Here is an 18,569-nt window from a genome sequence, read left to right as displayed (position 1 = left end):
CAGCAAAACCTTAAATGCAGAGTGCAAGAGAAGAGTTAAGAGCAAGAAAACCTGGGAAAGCTCTCAGTCTTAGTGGAAGATTTTAAAAAGGAAAAGCCATCCTAGAGCTGAATCCTCGTGTACTATTCCTGTCATCTTGGACGGTTCATTCAATGTTAGTCCAAGTAAACATCTGTCTCCCAAACCCAGAAAACCAAGAGCTGAGACTCTGATCTGCGAGGCCATCGAGAGCTACTTTCTGAGCTGGAGCCTGGCTCTGTTGAATCGTGGATGTGTGAAAGCAAGGAACATTTATTCTTGTGTTGTTATTTTCTGTGAATATTTTCACCAGCAAAAAAAGCTGTTATAGGTTCAGCTCTGACTGATGCATACAAGACAGCCAGGCACTTTGGATGAAAGCATCTGCCACATGCTCTACTGTACGGGATGTCCTGGACTCCTGGAAAATGAAATTCCTAAACCTAGAAAAGTTTTCATTTTTTTTTTGGAAGGTGCCTTTCATTTGACAGCAACAACAGAATGTTTTGCTCTTATAAGCTTGAATGCCTTTTTTTCTTTTTCTTTTACCGTAGCAGTGCAAAATCTTCTGAACCAGGAAATACATCTGTATCCTCAGAAAATTACTTGTCAGTGTTTACAACATGTGCCTCCAATTCAGTGTTCGGTTTGCAGCTCCTGGTTGTTTTTTTGCAGATTTAAGGCTAAGCACTTTTGCCTCTTCGCCTCGGGAGACACCTATTCTTCTTCATCAGCTGTGCAGAATTGTTGGGGCAACATCTGTCCAGACAGGTGACACATTTGAATCTACTAAAGTTTAAAGGATTGACAGATATCATTCCAGATTGCAAACATTAATTTTTAAATATGGCAGTCAGTTGTGTAAATTCAGCAGCGCTTTCCTTCAGCTCAATAAATCAATCAAAATAATGTAAAATTAAGATTAAATCAGCGATGTGTGCAGTCCTGTTAGGGTGGATTGTCATCTTAAATAACTGCTTGTACATCATGCAAAGTCTCAAAGTGCCAAATCTGCAGGCAGTCGGGGCTTTTGAAGTAACTCAGCAGAGCATCCAGCTGTACATACAGTATACTCGGTACTGAATGTTGAGATTAAACGGGGGAGATTAAAAGTTATCTCGTGTGTGCATGTGCGTGTGTCTATCTACTGTATGTTACTGTATGCAAGGGTTTAATGCTGTCTGGCGTTGGGAGAGCGCTGAATGATGATTGCATAATGATTCCGAGCTATAAAGTGCTGTATGGATGGCTGCTTGGCTCCATTTGAACAGCCAGTGGGCTGAGAATTTATCCTTGCTAATGCCAGGACCGATGCCAGTGTCAGCGGTTGTTTTTACGTCACACTTTCTGAGGGAGGATCTGTGTCAGTGTGTACTTGTAATTATATACGTATGAATGCCAAATCATTATGTGTTTTAAGCATATATTTTTCCTTTTCTGTATTAATGCCCTTACATTTTGAGTTCCTTTTGCCTCGTCTTGCTGTAATCTTTATTTCCTTTAGTGAACGATGGCTCTGAGCTGGTTCATGTGACCTACTTGCCTTGCGATTTTGGCAAGGACTCTCGGAAAGGAGATTTAGATCTCAAGGCCATCCTGGTTAAAGTGGCTGTATGTAACTTTCAGTTTGTGTTGATTCTAGCTAACGCTTTGAACAAAAGCGGCAGTGTGTTTTCCACACCTGCTATCCTAAAGGTCTTTTCTTGCTGTATTACCCACTGTATATCACAGAGTTAGCGTTATGGGGACGTCATACAGTTGAGATGAATGTTTAGCTCAGACAGAAAATCATTAATTTACAATAAAACAATAAGTTACAGATGCATCGTTGCATTTCCAGTGTTGCATACAGTAACTTAGAATACTTTGGATGTCTCGTGAGCTAAACCGGGTATCACTATCACTGTGTTACGAGCCAAAGCATTAAGAGTCTACCTGCCGCAAATCATTCTGTGACTGCGCAGGAAAAATCGAACCCAGGCAGAGGCCTTACTAAAAACTATTTAAAAATAGCGTTATTTTCACTGTTAGTCTAGTTTGCTGTTACAGGTCATATAAGACCACTGTATGAAAAATGACAGAGCTTAAGAAACATTAAAAAGTTACATATAGTCACTTTAAGTAAAGGTCATATTAAGAAATCTCCCCACAAGAAAAAGAAGTAAGGAAGGAAAATCACCAAAATAAAGCAGTTTTTAAAAATTTCTGGTTTAAAGGAGACATATTATGCTCATTTTCAGGTTCATCCTTGTATTGTGGGTTTCTACTAGAACATGTGTACATGCTTTGATGTTCAAAAAACACTTTATTTTTCTCATACTGGATGTCTGAATATACCAGTATCCCCCCCTCTGTCTGAAACGCTCCGTTTAAGCATCTGTCTCTTTAAGTCTCTCTGCACTCTCTGTGTCTGCACCGTCGTTGCAGCCGGGGAATGACGGCACTGTAGCGTCACTTTCTACCTTCATAAGGTATAGTTGTGACATCACAACCGAACTCAAGTCCTGACGGTTCGTTTAAAGGCACAGTTTCTGAATACGAGCTGTGTGCATTTCTCTGTGAATTAAGCGTTTTGAGACTTTTACAGTATTTATATAGCACTTCGACCTGCTTTATGATTAAAAAAAAAAAAGACATGGAAATCTCACTTTTTCCAATATGAGACCTTTAAGGTTAAGATTAGATTGAGGATTTGGTTTAAATTGAAGTGCATGAATATGTGTAGTATATGTGCAAAATGTGTGTATGTATATGTATAGGGCTTTGAAATAATTTGACAATATAATTTCTTGATTTTCAGTGGAATTATACTTCTGTCTTATTGACAGATGGTGTGATTATATTTGTTATCATTTGACAAAATTCTGTCAAAATGAATTACTCCACATTCACATACAGTTATTAAAGATACTCCATATAATTAAAAAACAAATTAGTCATTTAAGATTTGTTTAATTTAGAAGAGTAATCTTTCTTAGAAGCCAATAATACACAGACTGCATTATACACCCTTACTTTAAAGGGAACTCTTCGTAATCTATTAAATGCAACTGTGAAATTGGCACATATGCACAAAGGACTTTTCACTTAGGTTAGGTTAGGTTAGGGTGTCCATATGTGCAGTATGTAAGACATAAGGCTGACAATATTTTGCCAGCCTATGAATAGCTAGCCAATATATGTAAACCTCCATTTTGAAAATGCAGATAAATATATATGTGCATACAAGTGGAATTGTATGTGCGTGCGTGCATGTGCAGTGTATGTGTATGTCTTTATTTGTGTCTGCTGTACCTGCATTTCACTGTTTTTGTGTACCTGCATCTCTCTCTGTGTGCGATTAATATGTAAGGTGTGTGCTTCTACATATGCGTGCATGTTTTACAAGCAGTTTCTCACATTGTCATTGGGCGCCTCGTCCTCTGTGGCCACCTGGATGGTGTAAGCTAGGAAGCAGAGGATGGCACCGATCCAGAGTAGGATGGAGAAGCCGCCGAACAGCTGACGGCAGAACTTGACCCACTCAGGTGTGGTGGGGGGAGGGGTCAGGGCGTTTGGACCGTCCCTGGCAAGAATCTCCAACGCTCTGGCACTGGTCAGGCCCTGAGGGAGAGCAATTTTTAGTAATGAATGTCTCTCTGAATGCGCTGGGAATCTTATTACAACACAGCGACCCCATTTTCACCGCGGCTTAAAAAGCAATTTTACTGCTACATTTGCAGAACATCAAGTATTCCTGCCTGGCCTATTTAACACCAAAAGTATAATAAACTGGTGACTCTCCTCATCTAAGGTTCTAGACCATAAAACTGTTGGCTGTAACTTGCATTAAAATATTTTTCATGATTTTATGCCTAATAGTGTCAAGGTCTAATTAACAACAAATCCATTTAAGTAGCCTACCTGAAATAGTATAATTTAATTATATTGGAAAAAACACACACAAATTGGATCTTTTTTAAAGCTTCAGCAGGTTTTTGACATTTTTACATTTTGTGATATTTTCGAAAAACCCCAGCTTCTATTTCTTTCAAATACTAATCTCCAAAAGATTAAAATCAGTTTCACTTCACATGCAATGTCAAACCTAAGGTTAGCAGCAAATGTGTTTACAGCATAACAACTTTTATGATGTGTTTATATCTGTCTCTGTATGGAATTGTAGGAGTGTGCGTGCACGTGTGTGTGTGTGTGTGTGTGTGTGTGTGTGTGTGTGTGTGTGTGTGTGTGTGAGTGTGTGTGTGTCATTGAGGGATTAAAGATGAATGAGGCACAAGGTGAGCTGGGGACACTGCGGTGGATCTAACTTGACCAAAGTAATGTTTGGTCTCAGTTTGGATGTTGCATACAAGTACAGGCAAGCAGAGATTACACCTCTATGGGGGTTATTACAGCAACTCTTTGTCGTGTTTGTGTGCAAGTGTGAATGTGCAAATGAGACAGTTTGTGTTTGTGTGGCGTTACCCTCGCGAGGTTCACTCCATAGCGTTTTCCCAGATCATCCAGAGATATTTTGTGGTCGTCCTGCAGGGATAAAACGTTCCTTTTTTTATTTGTGCTTCAGTGGAATAGAAACAGTAAACAGATTCAGTGTAATGTTAATTGGCCGGTAAAATTATTTCTAAGGGAATTTGTCCTTGACGCATCATAAAATGGGAAACTGTACTGTTTTACAGCAATACATTCATTGTTCTACTATGTGAACTGAGGCAGTAAGAATGCAGCTGTAAAGGGAATTTTAATAACTGACCAGGGGTCAAATAGATCACACTGAAAAAATTCTTTATTCTCTGTTTCTGACATGGATCCAGGGGCTTCACAGTATCATTCCCCATGACAGATAAAAGAGGTCAAACTGTTTTCCAGGCGTAAAAAAATTGAACCCTTTGAAAACTGTCAAATGCTGTTTAACACTGTTACAAAAAATATGTTAGTAATGCATGTTGTGTTCCTGGGTTCATTCTGTTGTTTAGTGGCATATTTGTTTTATTATTCCTGTGTGACTGGCCAAATGCCACCTCGAGATATTTCCCCCGTAGCTAAAATGGAGTTTGGTACTGTAGCAACAGACATTCCAGCTACCAGCTGTCAGGATGGTGTCAGTCCCACATAATAAAGGGCTACTTTCTTCACTCAACAATAAGAAATTGTTCACCAGAAATTCACCAATTTCTTCACTAACAGTTGCCTCAGTGGACCACGATGAAATGTCGCTGCAAGTGATTTGGCCACAAACAACAACAACATGCCTAGTGTTGTTGTGAAACTGTCATGACTGATCAATATTGGGTGTAGGGGCAGCCGTTGTCTGGTGGTTGTTTAAAGGATTTCTGGTTGGGGAGGATGTAGGAAATCACTAACTGAAGAAGTACACAAGGCAGACTAATGAAAGCAAAATACAACACTTTTAGTCCCTAAACTACTCCTAAGTGTTGACAGCATCCAAGGATTATTTTTCTTTAATCAGTCGCAGGCCAACTTGATAATTGACAACAGCTGCTTTATCAGAGATAGTGCATGCAGCTAAAAACGCACCCCAGTTTTCATGGGCATTGCTTGGCTGCGTTTTGACAGCACCTCAAAGGGATACAGCTATGCACAAGACAAAAACTCTGCACTACACTGCTGGTGGCCCACAAATTATTCAGAGTCTTTCTGCGTACAAAGAAGAGCAGCCAGAGGGTGGTAGAATAGATAGGAGAGGACAGGTTGGCTTAGAACTAATCTACAACTGACTCCACTAAACAGGTTGGATTGCCATTTTGTTTTCGGGCCACTGTTTTCATTTATATCCTGGTGTCTTTGGCGTAACATTGTTTGGGGAACGTTTGGGAGCAGCAGTGATGGAATCAATCACTGTGCAGTGAGTGTGGGTTGGAGCAGTGACAGCTTGTTTTTCTTACCAAGGACACCTCCTTCTTCAGCTCATCCAAGTCCCTTTCCTTCTTCTTCGCCTTCCCTCCATCGGCACCACACTGAGGGGGAGAGAGATTATGATACATCAGGCCCGTAGGCTATCATCCCAAACCGCCGCGGAAAATAACTAAGGGAAGCCGCATGCTTGTAGCCACATTGTGCCTAACCATTTACATTCATAGCCACGTATTAAAAGTGCCAATGTGAACACAATGGACTTTGTGTGTGCTGGTTCATTTCAATCTCCTGGCACTATTGGCAAACCATTCACTGAATATTGAAGAGAAAATATTTTTCTCATAGTGGGAGTTCCTCATTTGTGCGAGTGATAGAGTATGTGTGTGTGTGTGTGTGTGTGTGTGTGTGTGTGTGTGTGTGTGTGTGTGTGTCATGAACAGTTGGAAGAATGGTGCATCATGGAAATCATCTGCTGCTGTCAGTCTCCTCTTAGCAGCATGTGTGCATGTCAGTGAAAGGAGGGTTACACAGAGAGACTGAGGAGGAGAGTACGAGCGAGTGACACAGTGAAAAAGTAATCAGAAAGTGCCAAAGAGGGAGCAGAGAGCCGGATGAGTGCCTTAAATGTGTCTGGCATAGCAATTTCCCCCCACTGTGTGTGAGAAAGATTACCACCCTATCCTACCATAAAGCTAAATGGAATGGGCCTGACGGAGAGAATAAAAACTAAATTTCGTAATTACCCAAATAAACAGCAAGCCGGGAACAAAACATATTGAGGAATCAAAGCTATCATCCCGAGTTGTTACTGTCTTTAAAAGAAAACAGCAGCATTTTAAGCAATCAAGCCCTGCAGACGCACAGAAAATCTCAGTAGTTTTCCACGATGCATGTCAATGCCATATGCTATTACTGTATATAAGTCAGAGTAGTAACACAGAAAACTGAGTCATGTTCATCCATTCAGTTACGACAGGAAGCAAATGTTTGCGTGTTATAACAAAAACATCAAGATAAGAACGATTTCTGTACGTTTTTTTGTAACTAAATAAAGAGAACTTACCCCTCTGCCCATGCTGGATGTCCTGGCGTCGGCAGGTTAGAATGTAAAAGGACTGCACTCAGGGTCCCCGCCACAGCTGAGACCTCCCGCCCTCACGTGTGGAAGACATTGGTGGCTTTTTTTGGGCCTTGCACCCCCACACCAACCATCCCGTTCCTTCACTTCTTGCTCCCTCCTGTCAGGGTAACCTGAGCCATGCATGCAACCCCCCCCTCCCCAGAGCCTCTGTGCACCCAGGCACCCCTCACCACCATCACCACCACCACCCCCCATTCACACAGAAAGGGTTATGCTGTGTGTACCTGCACCTGCTCAATATGTTCCCCCACCCCCCTTACAACACACACACACATGGTTCCAGGGAGAACAACAGTCCATCAATCACTGCTGTCAACACAACAAATGAAACTTTGCTCTCTACATACCATACAGTATTTATAACAAACATGATAATGAGGGGCCAATATAATGACAAATGAGGCATAGTATTCAGCCATTTCTGATTCTGAGCACAGGCTGAATCCTCAGGTCTCTTCTGCAAATAAATCCGGCCATAAACCGCTTAATCACTCCTTAATTGTTCCTCGAAGATGAACTGTTTCTTCTGCTGGAATTCAAAGTGACTTGTAGCCAATACAACGCTGCAATTAGCTTAAAGTCCACCATATTTGGAACATAAGGTGGGTCATCACCTCTACGCCCACACAACAGATGCAGCCAATGATCCCGTGTCAGATGAGTATCAAATGTCTCACAAATTGCCAATGACTTTTAGAGTTTAATTTTACGTTTGGACTGTTCCTACATTGCAATACCTTTAATCCTGAATGAGCTATATCATCGGTTGATGTACTGTATGTATGAGCCCTTGTAGTGTGCTCCTTTTCAAAGGTTCTTCCATTTTTTTTCATATATATATATATATAAAAATATATATATATATATATATATATATTTCATATTCAGATATATTTGTTTGCTTGTATCGGGTGTCTTTATTGCTAGAGGTTAGGATGTGTCTTTAAAAAAATGAATTACTTTGCTTAACTCTGTATGAATATTTCTCAGATATGTTAAAGCTATAGTGCTATAGTATAGTAATATATTTTATATAAATGAACGTCTGTTACATTCAAGCCATTGCCAAATGAGTTGATATGAAGCTAATAAAGCCTATCAGCTCCACAAACTCTCTCTGTATTTCTCAGTAGAGCTATGTTTACAAAATGGTGCAGTCCTGCGACATTCAGACGCAGCAGCTTGACTGATGTGTTTTTTACATCACAGCTGAGAAAGGAAACAGCAGCGTTCAGCTTTGGAGACAAAGAGGACTGCTGCAACAGGTGAAGGCATGGCTGAAAACCTGAAGAAGCGCTCACAAAATGTTTCAGTCAGTGATTGTACTGCTAAGAAAAGACCTACATGTTCAGCAGAAGGATTAAAATCCCCAAAAGAAAGTGACCGACAGCGAAGACAAACACTGTCACTGATAACCATTGGTGTGGCTTTTCCTAGTTGTAGAGCGCTGAAAAAAGAAAGGGGACTGAGGTCATACACGGATGTCGCCGTACTGCTTAGGTTACAGGTTAGTAATGGGTTTTGTAACTTTGTGCTATTTAATTTACTTGACCATGTCGACGCGCCGACAGTGTTGTCATTACATCATCCTCATGTGGGTGACAGAAAGAACGCAATATAGCTTTAATATACATTTTAAATTTTAGCTATAAAATAAGCCAGAGAATTGATCAAACCGGTAGCTAACCTTAAATGGGTCAACAAGTAAGAAAATAAGGAAGCTAAAAGTCTGGTAAGCTAATATTCTTTCCTCTAAACACAATCTATTAGAAAAAAAGCATAAGTCATACGCAATAAAATACACTCCTACAGCCTTAGGTAGGGTGACCAGATTTCTAAAACCGGGACACTTTGCGTGTGACCATGGTGCTCGTGCACGCACACGCTTTTTAATGTGAACATGTCCCAGCCCAGGTCAGACATAGACACAGACAGATTAGACACAATGTTGTCAATAGCACACGTAGGCCTACTGCTCACAACATAATAGGGTATCTCAGTTAATATTCATTAATTTTCTGTGTAGCCTACATATCTAAGAAATAATATTAAAAGACATTGAGTGAGTTCCTTGTGGGACCAAATTTATTTTTCAGAATTAAAGCATTCTTTTGGAAAATGCACCCACTGAATTTTTCATTGCATGGCACTAAACGAATTATTTGGAACTGCTGCCACAGGCTTGAACTAAAGTTATGGTAACACTTTACGGTAAGGGTACATGAATTATGAATTCATGCATGAATTAATTCATGATTTGTGCATTACTTCATTCCTTTATATTTCATGAATCATCAGAAATTGACATGAGTTCATAGCCTCTCATTCATGACCTCATGCACATGCATGAACAACACATCAACTAAAGCATTAGGTAAGGTGGGTACATCATTATGCACAAGTTGTGTTCAAATCAGAATTTGCGCAGTGATGACCACATTTTTTTGCCGAAAAATAAATAATCAATAATCACAATCAGCTTAATTCATAATGATGTGCCCACATGCCTAATGCTTTAGTTGTGTTGTTCATGTATGAGGTCACAAATGACAGACTATGAACACGTCAATTCCTGATGATTCATGGGATATTAAGGAATGCAGTAACATATAAATCATGAATTACATAATGCATAATAATACATAGCCTACATCAATTAATTCATGCATGAATTCATGATAATTCATGTACCCTACCGTAAAGTGTTACCAGTGTTATTCTAACCAACAACACACACACACACACACACAAATGTAATCTCATTTGATAGAGCATCTAGACACGATCCTTGCTACGGTCACATTATATTTTAACATGTCACAGATATTTCAATGGTTTTATTACAAAAGTTAAACAAGCAACTTACTCGAGACAATCTTGGGAAATTCCGTGTCCTCATCCTTCAATTGCCACTTGTAGCCACAGTGACTGCTGTTCGACAAAAGCTAAATAGAAATTGTCTTACTTCTTACTACCAACATTTTGGGAAATATGCTTATTTGATTACTTGCCAAGACTTAGCTAGATGAAAAGAAGATCGAAGGCACTCTCAGGTCTTTGTGTAAAGTATGAAGCTAGCTAGAGCCAGAAGGAATTAGCTTAACCTAGCTTAGCGTAAAGACTGGAAGCAGAGGGAAACAGCTAGCTAGTTCTGTCTAAAGTAAAAACAATAATAATAATAATAATAATAATAACAATTAAAAATAGCTCCTTGTAGTACAGCTCAGTAATTGACTTGTATCGCATTTGTTTCATTTGTACAGATGCAAAATTGTAAACAAAACAAAAATTACAATTTGTGGTTTTAGGTGAAGTTATGTGCTGCTGCCTAGCAAGCTCATGGTGATGAAAAGACTGTGAAGTCACTGCATCCAACTTTTGTCAAGAAATAGTTCCCTTTAAAACCATAATGTGTACAACAAAGAAACAAGATGGGACATGTTAATTAGTAAGCTTTAGAGGTGTTGCTAGACAAATTTGCATTTGCAAACTTTGAAGGAACCAGGCTAGCTGTTTGTCCCTGCTTCCAGTCTTTATGCTAAGCTAATAGTCCTCTAGTGCCAGCTTCGCACAGACATGATAAATCATATCAATATTCTCACAATATAACACTCAGCAAGAAAGAAAGCAACTATGTGTACCTCCCATATTATTTCTTTAAAAAGGTGCTAAACCCACATCAATTCTACACGTCTGACTTTGGGGACTCCCAGCAGCATCAAAAGACATCAGGCTTGTTCGAGATGAGCTGCGCCTCACCTGAAAAGTAGACGAGAGCATGCGGCAGCAGCCGGGGGCAGTGACAAAAATCCACGGTCAAGTCGGACAGTTTCCAGCTGTTTCCAGCAGCATTCACAGAAACCCTCACATCCTGTTAGGTCCGATTCTGATTTAATAAAATGTTATCAGACCCATATCAGCTTGGACATAGTCTCCAGTTGTTTTTATATGACAGAGTAGCTGTCAACGTCAATGCTCTACATGCGATCTGTTGCTGCTGTTACTAAACAACAGACTGTAGATTATCCCTAATCTGAACAGATTTAGTCTCTCTGACTTCTTAACATCACTATCAGTCACACAACATGTGTTCTGTGCAGAATAAGCCTTTAAATCAGACAAATAGCAATTAAAATCACTCCAATTCAAAAACAATAAAAAGTTTATATAAAACGTCATCATGTTAAGTCGATTCTGAACCATTGACTGTAAAATTAATGGACAGAGCATCCGGTTCGGAAAGTGAGTCAAATGCGGAAGTGACTTAAACCTGCATTCTATCCAAATTCACGTGCGTTGCAAAAAGAAGGTTGGTTTCTATAGAAGTCAATGGCAAAATGACCCGCTTCTCACTTGATTTATTACCTCAGTAAACATTTTCATGAAGAGTTTATGGCCTCAATCGCTAGTTTTAAGTCTTTTTCAATACTGAATGATGTTCATTTTTTCATTCAATTATTGTCTGATTGATTTTAAAATAGACGATAAAGCAGGGTATGTTTTGGGGCGTGGCTACTTTGTGATTGACAGTTCGCAACGTGTCAATCATGACAGAGGCTGGTTGTGTCCGTGTTCTTGTTTGACCATCTTACGCTGTTTTCAGTAGTTAATTTGAACATTTTGGTCCTCTAAAAATGGCTTATTCAGCGTTCGGTTGAACTACAAGACACTCAAGGAGTCGGCTTTGTAGTTTTCCGGTAAGTAATGTCACATTTAGTTTTAAGCCTGTTTTTCGTTATAAGGAATTACGGTTGCACTTTGCTAACCAAGCTAGCGGGCTAACTAAAAACTGTGGCTATACAAACATAGACTGTAAAAATAGATTATTAAAATGTATTAAGAGTCTATGTATGCATAAAGGTCCCTCCGGGACTGGTAATGATAACCTGATTTCACCGGTTAACGTGGTGGTGTTGGGTTATCAATGCTAAAGTAATGGTACCATTAGCTTCATATCAAAGCTTGTTATATAACATTAGTGCAAATTAACCAATGTTAAGTTAACAATGTTTGTTAAGCGTTTCATTTTGCTGTTTGCCTTTGCAAACACATGACCACGACCACATGACGACGCCATGACGGATGGCAGAATCACCGGAAGCACAAGCTTACCAGTGTAGTAGACGAGCGGAAAGTTTGATTAGTTTCAATCGGTTTAAAATAAATAACACTAAATAAACTGTAATAATAATACTATCTTCTTCTTTATGGCTTCTTCTATTGAACAACAAGTTGGCGTGCCGTTGTCGTGCTGTTAACACAAAGAGCGGTATTTGGAGAAGTTGGAGATCGCAGGATTGGATACTGACCCTTACCTTCTTCCTTCCTCCGTTTTCACGGACCTCATTAAATCGCCGAGTCTGCCCGACTTCAGTCCACACGATCCGTACCACTATGTGGTAAACGGGGTATCCCCATACACTGGTGCTGATCTCAAAGCTTTTAAAAGTCTGGATGCTTACCAGTTCTTTGGGTTTATTTTGTATTAACATCAATTCTTTACTAAAGTAGAAGAAAGATTTATATAACACGTAGCCTATGTTTTTAGAGGACATGGTTGGTCATGGCTACCCACATACCGTTGTTCATTGGGTGTGCCAATGCAACTTTCTAATTGATGCCTGAACGCATCCCAGCTCTGGGAAGTGCAGTCATTACTTATCTATCATACATTAATCCATGCAGTAAATCACGGAGTATATATGATCAGTAGTAACCAAAATCTAGCCATGTTCTTATCTGTAACCTTGTAAAAAATGCTCGCTGCAAATCCTGGAGTACTTGGAGAGCTGCAAGTCCTTTCGGCTGATAGCAGCAACTCATCGCTGCCTTCTCTCCCCATCAAACGTATCCGATAAAAAGGTATATTGGCTTTACCCTGTCTATTGGCACAGCCCACCGCACAACAAGAAATAACCGAGCTCCACCCTCTCGTCTAAAAATCGGCACATCCGTTTTTAATGCAACCAAGATGGCAGCCCCGTAACGGCAAACTCGACGACTCAGCAGCTCTGCACAAACCGATGGGTGACATCACACATGCTCTATCCATTAATATTAATGCTGCGTTCCAGACACAATTTTAGCCCATAAGTTACGACTTCAAGTCACGACTCACGACTTGGTAGCATTCCAGGCAAAGTCACGACAAACCCTTCTAGCTAGCGTTAGCTAGCGCTAGCTGATACTAGTGATTTCTAGTCGGCGACATATTTTGGGCTTCATTTAATAAACATAACCTGTAGTAGTACACAATCGTATGTGTATTGTTTTGATTACAATGTGCGGAATTACTTTCCGTTGCCTATTTATGTCTATTTATTTCTATTTCTCACTGTTATTCACCGGCGTCTGTACAGCATCAACAGGGGTCGCCATTGTTGTTTATGTGTGTGTGACATCAAAAACTGTAACTGGGAGTATAACGATCTGGTACCGGTTCACAGGTAGTAAGTTACGGGTTTGACTGCCGTTCCAGGGAACTTTCACGGGTAGAAGGCTGTGAAAACACGGGTTACAGGTTGCCTTGAACGCAGCATAACAGTCTATGTTCTGAACCTATTAGTTAGATCAGCTGAGAGCCAGGCGTTTCTCATCATGCCCTGGGTCTTGCAGTCGGTGGAAAACATAGATATAAAACAATAGATGTGACATGTAATTCTGACTTGCCACTCCAGGATGGAACCATATGGCGGCTATCTTACCTGGGTTAAGTTTTAGAATTGCTTCAATTGGAACATATGGTAAAAGCTGCTCATGTTGTCTTTATAATGGATGTATTACGCTACCAATACATCAATACTGTTTTTTATTCAAAGTAATGAGGGTAAGACAACTGTTCCTCTTTAGAATGAACCAAAAAACTAAGATGTTGGTTACATGTTGATTATTATAGCTCCAACAGAACAAATAATGCATTCACTCATGAAGATAATCTCATAATTTTGCAATTATATTGCAGACAATAATTTTTGTTTGTGCAGATGTGAGCGTTATATCTGTATACTTGAACAAGCCTCACAAGTCGTCCTTTGCGAAGCTCCAACACCTGCTTGTCGCAAAGTGACGTATGCGCAACTCACATCTGCACTCGACTCACATCGGGTAGTGACAAGGATAAAGAGCCTTCTAACTGTAAATGAGGAGTTGTTTTTGTTGATAAAGTTTTGTTAGGAAAGGCTAATGCCTTCAGCACACCTCCTGATGGACTCGTCAAACCTGTCTGTCATTCTCGTCGCAAGATAACATTATGGATATTAAATGTACGTTACGGTGATAATGTGGAGAAATCGCGGATATTTTGACCTGAACTGCTAAAGTACAAACTGGATTACTTTACCTGATCAAGACATGGATTATGTTTTATTTGCTTTACTGAAAGAAAGTTGTGTAAAGGCATGAGGTAAGATGACAACAAGTGATGTTGATATATGATAACTGATTGGAGAAGGCAGCTAATTTTGGGTTAGCCAACGTTAGATGTGGTAAACTACGGAGCCGCAGACATGACATCCCAAAAAAAAACAAAAAACAAAATATTAATTTGTGGCCACAAAATGCTAAAACATCTGTTTCTTTTGATACTAACTGGAGTAATAGTATGCAGCAGGTACAAATGAGCTTACACAATACAGTTGTTAAAAGAAACAGCTGTTTTATGACCAGGTGAAGCTGAAAATATTCCAAATATAGCCAGTTAAACTGATGATTTTTTTTAAAGTGGGGATTCTTTTAGGTGGCTTAAATACAGTATGTTTTTTTTAAATTCATTTTATTTAAACAGGGACAATGCACAAGTTAACATTAACCTTGTATAAGAACAAGGAGAGATGTATTGTGCCAGGTTGTAGCACAAGTGCTATTTTCCGCCCGTAGTCCCTTGGCAGGTCAGTAATACAATAAAAATTCCATGCTATTGAAATACAAAACATTAAAATATACAATTTTACAACCACAGTCACACCTAATTTACAATTAAAACTATCATGTGCTCAATTGTTCCCCCTTCCTAAAACCCCCCCCCCCCCCCCTCCCCACCCCACACCAACAAAGCTATGCAATCAAAATCCTTACCTCTCCCAATACAAACACACACACACACACACACACACACACACACACACACACACACACACACACACAATTTTGTTGTGACAGTAACCATGCTTTTGTCAAACTTGAAAAGGTTTGAGGAGTTGTACGTGTAATAAGGTGTGTGGGGAGAGTATTCCACTGAGTTATGGCCACAAAAGAAAAGGATGATTTTGTTGCTGTGTTGTGGTTTCTGTCCATAGCAGTGTTCTGCTCTGTTTCTGTTCCTGCACTATGCTCTGCATCTACAAACTGTGAGAGTGCTGAGCACTGTCTACTGCAGGTAAACACTGACTAGAGATAAATACTTCATATAACACCACCTCAAAAAAACTGAACTATCCCTTTAACCACTTGAATGTGAAAGAACACAGCAACCACTTTCAGAGCAGATTAAATAAAATGCCCCACATAAATGGCTCACAGAACTACAGAGCTAAAATAACAACACCATCCAGTCCAGCAAGGAGCTATCACATCCTTAGTGTTACTGTTTGTATTATTACCTACACCACATCCATTACCCACATTGAGCTTGTGAGAATATTTTTAAATTTACCCGATTTACCCTTTTCAGATACTGAGAAACTGTTGGGCTGTTGTCATCTCCTCTGAGAAGTTTAGAAGCTGCTTCACTGTTTTTGCAGTTGGTTTTTTTGTGCAGTGTAATGATGCAGACCCTCTTGTGACAGTAAACTAGCTATAGAGCCCACACAGGACGTCAACACTTAATGACATACATTGGGGCCTGGGTGATTACTTTGTGTCCTATCTGTGCTAAAACAGGGAGCAGTGTGTCCTTGTTATGGACTTACTTGCATTCATATGCATCGAGTACATCGAGAACTTCATCTGTGTCCACTGAATGAAAGTCCTCCAAAGCCTTCAAAAGGACAGCTCTTTCCTCTTGTGATACATACAGCAAATGGGAATCCCTGAAACTACTGGTTGACAAGCTATACCATACCTCTTCCAGAAATGGTACCGCATGTTTCACTGGGAAGTAACCGGCTTGTTTCCACCCTAATACAAACACTCTAGCTACAGCCTGCTATTCTTCACACTGAAAGTCATGTCTGATGAAGGGGACTTTAACCTCAACCCCCTGTGTGCAGCTGTCATAGAAATCCATCCAGAATTCAGAAGTCTCGCAAAACACCAATTCCTTCACACTGTTCAAGCTCTCCATTTGGTAAACGCATTTTGATGTTGACCTCAGCTGTAAGAATGTTTGGGTCCTTGAAGGCACTGATCAAGTCACTGAGACAGTGGCCTCTTCTTACAATCAGCGTCACAGGGGAAGGTTCAGGAAGTGCTTGGGCTGGAACATTGGCCTCCCCTGCAAGCACCGGATCAGACAGTAACTTATCCACTGTTTGATAAGGTACATCATCCTCTTTGTCTGGTGTTTCAAGGTTTGGTTCATCCACAGTTACATCCAACCTGTCATCCCCACTTACGATAATAACTGCCTCAGAACCCAGAGTTAGCAGACCATCCCACGGTAATTTGTCATTCAGTTCCAAGTCTTCACTTGAGGAAGCTCCATAATTAGTTTCATCGTCATTTGGTGACTCTGAATTTCTGTTTTCCACCAACAGATCCTCAACAGCTTGTTTCTGTTCATGTTCAGTGAGCTCTATCACTGGGGGCTGGGTTATTGTGAGATCATCCTCCTCTCCTACTGCTGTCCTATTTTCTTTTTGGTGCACAAATAAAGTCTGAGAATTTTTACCTTACTTTGGTTATACAACTCTTCTACTCTATTGGACATCGTAACATGTATCTGGGAGCTCTCAATATGAGTTGAATAGTGGGAAAGAGTTTTTTTTTTTTTTTTTTTTTGGAAAGGCCATTGGGAAGAAAAGATTTTCAGCCATAACTTTGATATCTGCCACTGTTTCATCTTTGTCAACAGAGAGATGCCTGCCCGCCTCACTTTCCGTTTGGCATTTGCATTTCTTGCCCACTTAGATGATCTCTTCTGTGGAGCTCTAGGTGTCCCCTCAGTTCCAGAGAGTCTTTGACGTAGCCTTGAAACGATGGTTTCTTTCCTGGATGGTGCTTGTTGTGTTAGTGCTGCATGTCTGCAAAAGGCCACAGTGGAGACTCTATCCCCAGCTGTAGGGATGTACTTGGCCAGGTCACTGTCTGTTATTAGTGGAATGACAGTTTCATCAATCTGAAAAAATATAAGATACTCTAAATCAATAAAGGAATGAATGCCATACAAATTTGAATATAATGCCAATGTATATTTAAGGAATTTAGGATACAGCTTCAGTAAAGGGTGCAATTATTAATATTTTTTTCTTGTATAATGTAATTTTGCTAGATATTTTTTGCAATTTGAGATGAAAGATCATGATTTTAAATTATTGCGTAAACACACTTGATTTTATAACACGTGCATTTGATTTCATTAAATAATAAAACATGTAACATTTCTAAGAGTGTGCACACTTTTGCTGCCAAATGAATGTTTTAAAAAACTGAATGCGGACCCAATTTGTATTGCACATTCAGTGTGCCTGTTCTGGTGTGACATACATACTTTGTCAAGTATGTATGTTACATACTTGACAAAAGCATACACAGCAAATGCAGTGGCTTACATTTTCATCTTCAAGTTTCTGGATCACATCCTCTTCAATTTGGCGCTCCTTCAAAAAGTCTCGCAGCAGAGCATCCATGCGTACACCTGTAAACCACAGGAAATCAAAAATAATAGTACCATACACTGTACTTATTAGAGGCGCACTATGGCTAACTAATATCACTATACCCTATAATGAAAATTCAAACAACGTTTTGGACAAATATATTGTTCAATCTTTGAGAAGAAGCATAACGCAAACTTATAAATGAGGTATAACAGAAGCCACTCAATATAGCCTATCTTTTTTTAGTCCTTTTATTTATTCTTTTTGGGAGATTTGGTTCTCCTGCTCCATAGGTTTGCCCTGCCAGGTTTCATTAACATTATTCTTGCTACAGTAATGTGACACATTAAACAATTCAAACAATTTCGAAGTTTATTATTTACAGAATTCACCAGCTCCTAGACACAAACAAGCATGGCTTTACGGCCCCATACTAACAAAACGTTTAAGCTAGTAACGGGATAAAGTTCCTAAGTGCAGTGAAACGTCAGCAGGTATTAAGGCTGCCCGTTGAAACAAAATGTGAAATATAAATAACCGCATGATTAAATGCTGTGCAACAACATATTGATGACAGAATAAGAAAAAGACACTCACCTTACGCACATGTAAATCTTCCTGCTTCTACCGGTGTCCAGGTAATTCACGGGCATGATATTAAGACAAACGAACAAATGAAATATTCCGTGGCCAGAAATTAGTATTTTGTGGCCACAAATTAGTATTTCGTGCGCACGTTATACCTATTTCGTGGCCACAATATAGGTATAATATGGCCCTCA

At 39.7% G+C, this 18,569-nt stretch overlaps 1 protein-coding gene across 5 annotated transcripts in view; it reads right to left on the bottom strand.

The window, feature by feature from the left end:
* Positions 1-7,205, bottom strand: part of atp1a2a (ATPase Na+/K+ transporting subunit alpha 2a) — a 47,537-nt gene extending 40,332 nt beyond the window's left edge. For all 5 annotated transcript variants that reach the window (XR_004898242.1, XM_031286026.2, XM_031286010.2 and 2 more), the window contains exons 1-4: positions 6,956-7,205; positions 5,922-5,993; positions 4,483-4,542; positions 3,418-3,621 (exon numbers count right to left, since the gene is read on the bottom strand). Coding sequence is in view for 4 of the 5 variants with exons in the window: in XM_031286026.2 (XP_031141886.1) it covers positions 3,418-3,621; positions 4,483-4,542; positions 5,922-5,993; positions 6,956-6,967 (348 nt within the window). In the remaining variant the exon portion in view is untranslated. The remainder of the gene's footprint in view (positions 1-3,417; positions 3,622-4,482; positions 4,543-5,921; positions 5,994-6,955) is intronic.
* Positions 7,206-18,569: the final 11,364 nt, after the last annotated feature.

The sequence above is a fragment of the Sander lucioperca genome, chromosome 9 (assembly GCF_008315115.2).
Source record: "Sander lucioperca isolate FBNREF2018 chromosome 9, SLUC_FBN_1.2, whole genome shotgun sequence".
Classification (NCBI taxonomy): Eukaryota; Metazoa; Chordata; class Actinopteri; order Perciformes; family Percidae; genus Sander; species Sander lucioperca.
This window is presented reverse-complemented; position numbering and strand designations above follow the sequence as displayed.